The sequence below is a fragment of the Salvelinus alpinus genome, chromosome 7 (genome assembly GCF_045679555.1).
Source record: "Salvelinus alpinus chromosome 7, SLU_Salpinus.1, whole genome shotgun sequence".
Taxonomy (NCBI): domain Eukaryota; kingdom Metazoa; phylum Chordata; class Actinopteri; order Salmoniformes; family Salmonidae; genus Salvelinus; species Salvelinus alpinus.
This window is the reverse complement of record NC_092092.1, coordinates 47,808,341-47,817,348: the sequence shown is the minus strand read 5'-3', so window position 1 is coordinate 47,817,348 and position 9,008 is coordinate 47,808,341. Positions and strand designations below refer to the sequence as shown.

Here is a 9,008-nt window from a genome sequence, read left to right as displayed (position 1 = left end):
TGACCGGATTTCCTGTTTACCTCTCTGTATGCAGATTATTTGACAGATATTCTTTGAAAATAATATGAATGTATTTATTTTCAAACAATTATTGATGCTATAAGTCAATGGTGCTACCTGTCAATGATTTTAGAGATCGGTATAACTATGATTTAAATGGTTTGAATCATCAGGGACCCAGTTACAATGGGTCCCTGACTACCTCTGGAGGTGGTCAGGAAGATCGGATCACAATCAGATCACAATGCATCTTTTAATTGTCTACACCTGTCTGAACATGTGAGAATGTGGACAATGTCAAGACAGAGGACAAATGTTACAACCAGGTATAAACGGGGCTATTGTGAGCAACAGAAGCATTAGTGAAGAAGCTTCTCTGAACTGTGTTGAACCTGGTTTTTCAACGGCGCTAGTAGAGTGTGGGCTGAAACCATGTTTGAAAGACATTTTCCACAGAAAGGAGGTATAGACTTTATTGTCAGGTAAAATGTCAAGTGTGTATTCTCTACATAAATAATAATCACATGAATCAACAAACAGTACATGGCTATAATGAAAACTACAATGTCTCAGGTAGGTGAAATCACAATGTACTTGGTCAAGGGTAGCGAGATGACAATGGTGCTCTTTCGTTTCTTAAAAAGGTTGGGTGCATATTCACTCAAAATAATGAACAGAGCCCTCAAAAACTGTATGAAAACTACCATGTTAAGGAACTCAGTCAACTCTGCTGCTATATACAGAAAACAATAAGAAAAGTCACAGGTAATCAGTACAGTCCTATGGGTATCAAGGGGCAACACCAAACAAAATGTGATATCATTTTTTGTTTTTTTGATTAATTGAAATTGAATTGACCAAATAAAACAAAACATCAAATTATATAAAAATGTTTCATCTTAATTGGGAACATAAAATGGACCTGTCCATAACAGGACAAGAGGTCCAACATTAGATTTGAAAAATAACACATAAACATATTCCTCATTGTGTTTGTGTTAGAGTGCTATGGTGAAAATGCATAGAATGTGTCCTTCGAGGAAATAATTTGTGTCCTAAGCACAACAGGCCACATACTTGCCAGGTTTCATAGGTACAACTGATTCATCCAACTACGCTCTGCCTTGTAGCATTTGAAAAGAAATGTGACTCACATTTGAAGCTTATAGACCAAGGTCTCTCACTATAGTCTCATTAGATCCACACAGCTCATTGTGCCTCTATTCTCTACAACTGCACAAATCCACTTCCAACTAAACAAATCCCTCTTTATTTCACTGTAATGATACACATCCAGCTGCTAAACTTTGCCAAAATTGACTGACAATATGTAAGTACATTCTAATATATACTATGACTCCTTTTGGGCCAGGGATATTCTTCAAATTTGAATATTTTTCTACACACACACGCACACACACATTGACCTTGTGAATCAAAGTGTGAAACTTTAATTAATTTATCCCACAAATATTAAGATGGATCAATCTATTAACATTGTCATTGAGACTTGGATTGTTGGACGAAATCACATTCAAATCACTAGCTCTTTTGAAGACTCTCAGAGATCAAAGGTGACCAAGCAGCACTACATCATAATGGACAACTCAATCTCTCCATCTCCACTTCAAACGAGACGGGGTCTCAGCAAGAGCTCATTTTAATTAGCCCAGAATGGGCTCCACGTTGGTCCGAGATGAAAATAAGACGAGAAACATGGATTTTTAGAGCATCTCTCACCACGAAGGAGGGTCAAAGAGAAGAAGGTGTAATCTGCAGCCGCAATGGGAATAATTATGTTAATTCCTCTTTTGGAGTTTGTTTTCCTTCAAGGCACAGGAAAAAAATGGAACGGGAGTAGACGAAACAGAGGAGGATAGTCTAGACCTATTTTCTCCCTCTTTTTAGCGAAATGCCAGTTGACGTGAATATCAAAAAACGTCCATCCAATTGAATTGGCAAGACTTGCAATCGAAAAATGCTAATATGATGCTAATTTGTCTAATTTTAACAGATATCCCCTAGAAGATATTGTGGAACCACCACGATTTCAACTCGGCTAGTAAACAACATCCAATACGATTTTGATCTGTGAATTTTGGTTTTGAGAATTGCTTACGTTTTTCTTCACACCCAATAAATTATGTATCTGCAGCCAAATTCAGTGCAACTGTACCTTAATAATAAGACAGGACAAGTCTAAACACAGACCGGCCTACGACTCGCCAACCCACGCCACTACGTTGCCTTTGACGACATCAGCGATCTCGCAGTTGAGCTTGTTGAGACGACCGTCCAGGATGAAAATAGACTCCCTGGACGGGGTCATGAGGTACTGTCCGAAAAGTCCACTGCCGGTCATCACGCGGTTTCTACTGCTCCACGGCCAATCGGAAGCCTTGGTGGCCTCCTTCAGACTCTTGATCATCTTCACATTGCCTGTGCTCAGCTCGACAAATAGAGAGTCCGTTTGGCTTCCCGAACTTCCGAAGACGTTGTACTGGTGGACCTCGGTGAACGACGGCTGGAAGGCCACATCAGACAGGTGAAGGTTGGTGTGGATGTCAAAGGGCTCGCCGATCTCCCCGCGCACCGTGATCTGCTGGATTCTCATCAAGCCGTTGCGGTCGTCCACCGTGACCAGGTAGTGACCGTCCGGAGACACGTACGGGGTGCCGGTGACGTCCCCGTTGTGTCCATTCACGGAGTCTGTCACACTGTCTACGATGAGCTGGGGCTGGGTGGCGCCCGTGGAATCAGGTTTGCAGTTGATGAAGTAGTAACCTCCCAGGTGGGTGTAAGCCAGGGACTTGGGAATGCAGTTGTACTTGAGCAGGCTGATGTTCTTCCCTGACGATGTGGTCTCCAGGTCGATCTTGTGGAGCGCCGGTTCATTTCTGTGGAGGACGATTCCAAATCTAGACAGAAAGAAAATACATTTTGAATGTTAGTATACCTGTTCACGTTTTTATGACACATATAAAACCATTAAAAGTACTGTTGAGGGTCGACACTAAAAAATATACTTTAAAATGTATTTTATGCTTATTTATTAATTAATTCATTCATGTTGCACATTACACCTACAGACTTGAATCAATTTGCTTTTGCTTCCGGACTTCACAATTCATAGTGGTGCTACATTAGAATGAAAGCCAACCTTCACCAAGACTACAGTTACATTTACAATTGTGGAGAGTAGAATTAAATGTATGATTTTCGAGAGAAGTCCGTTATCCTCACGACTATTGAATAGTTGCACATTTTCCCCGCTCATGCTGTGATTACAATCTTAACAGTGACAGGGACTTCCATTTGCATCACCTCTCCTATTATTATACTCTGAATTGACTGGGGTGTGTGACTCTTAGCTCCAATATTTCAGTTCCTCAAAGAAACGGCCTTAGGATTGGTTTGAGAAGAAGAGAGGGGTGGATACGGTCTACATTTTCACATTTCAGTGGCCATTTTCTTATCGCCTCAGATGAGCAATCTCAGCAAGCCGAGTTGAAATCGTCTGCCCTATGCTTCACAGTAATAGATTTCCATGGGCATATTAATCATTGAAAATATTATATTATGCATACAAAATCTAAAGAGGAGAGATAATGACACATTCGAATTCTGATATGCAAGACTGGAGGGAGAATGTGAGGGGCCGACATGGCAAAATTCAATCTGAATGCTGTCTGATCAATCCTGACCTGCACTTCAATCTCAGTATCATCCGTCTTCTTTTATGTGATTTTAAACACCCTGTCTGTTCATGTGGACAGAAAATTACTGTTAGAGAGTGATGAAGCACATTATCAGCACTGTGAAGTAAAGCATCGATCCAGAGATTGTATCGTCCATTTGAGGCGTTAGGGCTGGGGACTTGGACATCAATGGGCCTGATAGTGGACGTGATCTAGGTGCTGCATTGGGTCATGAAATCGGAGGGCCTGCATGGTCCATGACCATGGCCTTTATCTTTTGATATATAAATACCCTTGGATTTTGTGTAATTGTGAGTTTCTGGAATGTGTCGAACTTCCAACACAAAATCCACAGGATTTCTTCCCAGGGAGCTTTTGATCCCAACACAAGCACCTTCAAGTAATGAAAAGCATACCCACAGGGAGATAAATTAATTCAAAGCTAACACACTTAGAGAAAAGAACTATCATTTGATCTATGGGAGAATGAGAAAAAAGGAAAGTAGAATGATGTTGTGGGTGGACTCCTGATAGGGAGAAAGGAGTACTATATGTTAGTGCAAGCAACTGTAAATACCATCAAGTGCTATGTGAATGTATCACCTGTATGGTATACATTTTAGGACAACCCACTCCCCATGATAAATGTCCCTACTCTCTTACAAATGTGTACATTGAGACAGATCAGTGAATGTAGCACATCTACAGTGATACAAAGCAGAGTATTTGATATATGAAGGTCAATATGACAATTTTGCCTTCAGCCTTATTTCTGCTAAAAAAATGAGTAGTGCTGAAGTTTGTTCTAAAAAGTTTTTGAGAAATATGGGCTTGTTTGCGTTCTCTATGAACAGTAAAAGTATAATCTGGGCTGGCTTTGCTTGTAAACACATTGAGCAAAATATACACTGCTCAAAAAAATAAAGGGAACACTTAAACAACACAATGTAACTCCAAGTCAATCACACTTCTGTGAAATCAAACTGTCCACTTAGGAAGCAACACTGATTGACAATAAATTTCACATGCTGTTGTGCAAATGGAATAGACAAAAGGTGGAAATTATAGGCAATTAGCAAGACACCCCCAATAAAGGAGTGGTTCTGCAGGTGGTGACCACAGACCACTTCTCAGTTCCTATGCTTCCTGGCTGATGTTTTGGTCACTTTTGAATGCTGGCGGTGCTTTCACTCTAGTGGTAGCATGAGACGGAGTCTACAACCCACACAAGTGGCTCAGGTAATGCAGCTCATCCAGGATGGCACATCAATGCGAGCTGTGGCAGGAAGGTTTGCTGTGTCTGTCAGCGTAGTGTCCAGAGCATGGAGGCGCTACCAGGAGACAGGCCAGTACATCAGGAGACGTGGAGGAGGCCGTAGGAGGGCAACAACCCAGCAGCAGGACCGCTACCTCCGCCTTTGTGCAAGGAGGAGCACTGCCAGAGCCCTGCAAAATGACCTCCAGCAGGCCACAAATGTGCATGTGTCTGCTCAAACGGTCTCCATGAGGGTGGTATGAGGGCCCGACGTCCACAGGTGGGGGTTGTGCTTACAGCCCAACACCGTGCAGGACGTTTGGCATTTGCCAGAGAACACCAAGATTGGCAAATTTGCCACTGGCGCCCTGTGCTCTTCACAGACGAAAGCAGGTTCACACTGCGCACATGAGCACATGTGACAGACGTGACAGAGTCTGGAGACGCTGTGGAGAACGTTCTGCTGCCTGCAACATCCTCCAGCATGACCGCTTTGGCGGTGGGTCAGTCATGGTGTGGGGTGGCATTTCTTTGGGGGGCCGCACAGCCCTCCATGTGCTCGCCAGAGGTAGCCTGACTGCCATTAGGTACCGAGATGAGATCCTCAGACCCCTTGTGAGACCATATGCTGGTGCGGTTGGCCCTGGGTTCCTCCTAATGCAAGACAATGCTAGACCTCATGTGGCTGGAGTGTGTCAGCAGTTCCTGCAAGAGGAAGGCATTGATGCTATGGAGTGGCCCGCCCGTTCCCCAGACCTGAATCCAATTAAGCACATCTGGGACATCATGTCTCGCTCCATCCACCAACGCCACGTTGCACCACAGACTGTCCAGGAGTTGGCGGATGCTTTAGTCCAGGTCTGGGAGGAGATCCCTCAGGAGACCATCCGCCACCTCATCAGGAGCATGCCCAGGCGTTGTAGGGAGGTCATACAGGCACGTGGAGGCCACACACACTACTGAGCCTCATTTTGACTTGTTCTAAGGACATTACATCAAAGTTGGATCAACCTGTAGTGTGGTTTCCCACTTTAATTTTGAGTGTGACTCCAAATCCAGACCTCCACGGGTTGATAAATTTGATTTCCATTGATAATTTTTGTGTGATTTTGTTGTCAGCACATTCAACTATGTAAAGAAAAAAGTATTTAATAAGAATATTTCATTCATTCAGATCTAGGATGTGTTATTTTAGTGTTCCCTTTATTTTTTTGAGCAGTGTACATTTTTTGTTGTTTTGTTTTCAGCATGCCTCCCATAATCGGTACACTATACAGATTTTTACAAATACTGTGGAATTATGTGAAAAGTAACACTTGTGTGTTGAGTTATGAGCTGTATACTTTGTTGTGGTTTTTCTTGCATACTTTATAATAAGGCAGGAGTTAGCGTTTTGGTCCACCTGAACTCAATTCATAAACAGAGGAAAATAAGGATGTTTTCTCTGTAATAGGCGAAACGACTTAAACAATTCATCGGTTCAATTTTTATTTGTTAAATTCAGTGGCGACCCATCCTGTTTTGAGCCCCACATTTTTGGGCTTGCCTGTTTCGCTTGTTATTTTGACATTAATACATTCTCTATGAACAGTAAAAGTATCATCTGGGCTGGCATTGCTTGTAAAGTTTGCAAACAAAGTAAAAAAAAAAATATATATATATATCATTGAGTTGATAAAGCCGCATACAAACATGGTCTCTGTTTTGTTTTTTTGAGTAAGGCAGCTCCAAAATGAAGATGTTCAGCCTAGCTCAGTGCTTTCTGTGGTGGTGGGGCAAGCCAGCGGAAAATACGGAGCATTGCGCCGTGATTGGCTCAGTGTTCTGTCACTCATGGGGACACTACGTCACCGCCAAGTCTAACGGTAGACTTTGAAAATTCTAGCCCCTTGGGTGCTGCCATAGAGTTTGGGTGCTGCCACATTAGAAGAGCCCATCCAAGAAGGCTCAAGGTCATTGACCACAGATAAAATGACGATAAAAAATGACGATAAAGTACAGTAGCTTTGATTGGACTGATCATGTTAACATCACACTTTCAAAATCTTAGCTAGCAGTCATCATCAAGTCGACAATGTACTGGCAAATCCTTGTCATATGAAGATAAATAATGAAGAGAAATTATAGATAAAACGTATCGGTGCTCATCGGCCATTGGACATAAACATTACACAACAAGTTGGAAATCGCAAATTCAACTGTGAGTGGTTTGGAAGGAATCAGTGACAGTGGCTGTGTGGTCCCAAATCTGCGATTTAAGGGTCTCTTTTCCAAGTTTAAAATGAACATTCAACATTGGCTCAAAACAACTGTTAACTCGGAACTGCGAAAACTTGACTTCAGTGAGTTCAAGACAACTGGGAAGGAGGGAATAAATGAGCAAATACGTTTTGAACGTCATCCAAAATTGTCATCCGGAATTGTAAATCCGGCCTTTTTCTAGAGCTACGATCTGAAGATCAATGACGTCATCATGATTAGACCTTGTTTTTTTCAGAATTCTCAGTTGTTTTAAATGCAGCACAAATCCAGAGAATGTCAGACTTTGATGACAAAATTTGCACACGAAGGACCGTGAGCACAGTCCAAAAATGTACTGTATGCTGCTGCATAAATGATGTAAAGATTGCGCCGGAGAGGATGGCAGCTGTTTTATTGGCTCTTAACCAACAGTGCTATTTTGTTCGTTTTTTCACATTTTTAACTTATTTTGTACATAATGTTGCTGCTACCACCTCTTATGACCGAAAAGAGCTTCTGGACATCAGAACAGCGATTACTCACCTCGAATTGGACTAATAATTTTTCTTTAATGAGTCGGACGGGAAGGATATACTATAAACACCCGAACAGGCCCTCATCCCCATCAAAGAAACTGAGATTTTGCGGAAAGAGATCGAGGTGCCTTGTGAGGATCAGGCGATGAGTGGCTAATCAGCCTTTGCCATCCGTACTGTTAGCCAACGTTCAATCGCTGGAAAATAAATGGGACGAACTGAAAGCACTTATATCCTACCAACGGGACATTAAAAACTGTAATATCTTATGTTTCACTGAGTTGTGGCTGAACGAAGACATTAATAACATACACCTGGCGGGTTATACATTCTATCGGCAGGATAGAACAGCTGCCTCTGGTAAGACACGGGGCAGCGGCCTATGTATATTTGTAAACAACAGCTGATGCACAATATCTAAGGAAGTCTCTAGGTTTTGCTTGCCTGAGGTAGAGTATCACACGATAAGCTGTAGACCTCAATATCTACTTAAGAGAGTTTTCATCTGTATTTTTCGTAGCTGTCTACATATTACCACAGACCGATGCTGGCACTAGAACTGCACTCAATGAGCTGTATACCGTCATAAGCAAACAGGAAAATACTCACCCAGAGACGGCGCCCCTAGTGGCCGGTGACTTTAATGCAAGAAAACTTAAATCAGTTTTACCTCATTTTTATCAGGATGTTAAATGTTCAAACAGAGAGAAAAGAAAATCTAGACCACCTTTACTACACACACAGACGCGTACAAAGCTCTCCCTCGCCCTCCATTTGGCAAATCTGACCATAATTCTATCTTCCTGATTCCTGCTTACAAGCAAATATTTAAGCAGGAAGCACCAGTGACTTGGTCTATAAAAAAGTGGTCAGATGAAGTAGATGCTAAACTAGAGGACTGTTTTGCTAGCACAGACTGGAATATGTTCCAGGATTCTTCTGATGGCATTGAGGAGTACACCACATCAGTCACTGGCTTCATCAATAAGTGCATCGACATACCCCAACCAGAAGACATGGATTAACGGGCAACATTCTCACTGAGCTAAAGGGTAGAGCTGACGCTTTCAAGGAGCAGGACTCTAACCCAGAAGCTTATAAGAAAACCCACTATGCCCTCCGACGAACCATCAAACAGGCAAAGCGTCAATACAGGACTAAGATCGAATTATACTACACCGGCTCCGACGCTCGTCGGATGTGGCAGGGCTTGCAAACTATTACAGACTACAAAGGGAAGCACAGCCGAGAGCTGCACAGTGACACGAGCGTACCAGA

The 9,008-nt window shown here is 42.4% G+C and overlaps 1 protein-coding gene across 2 annotated transcripts in view; it reads right to left on the bottom strand.

Moving 5' to 3' along the window:
- Window positions 1-446: 446 nt before the first annotated feature.
- The window catches only part of LOC139581109 (follistatin-related protein 5-like), a 174,650-nt gene continuing 166,088 nt past the window's right edge, over window positions 447-9,008 (bottom strand). For both annotated transcript variants that reach the window (XM_071410529.1, XM_071410530.1), the window contains exon 16: window positions 447-2,918. In XM_071410529.1, coding sequence (XP_071266630.1) covers window positions 2,216-2,918 — 703 coding nt within the window. In that variant the 3' untranslated portion in view covers window positions 447-2,215. The remainder of the gene's footprint in view (window positions 2,919-9,008) is intronic.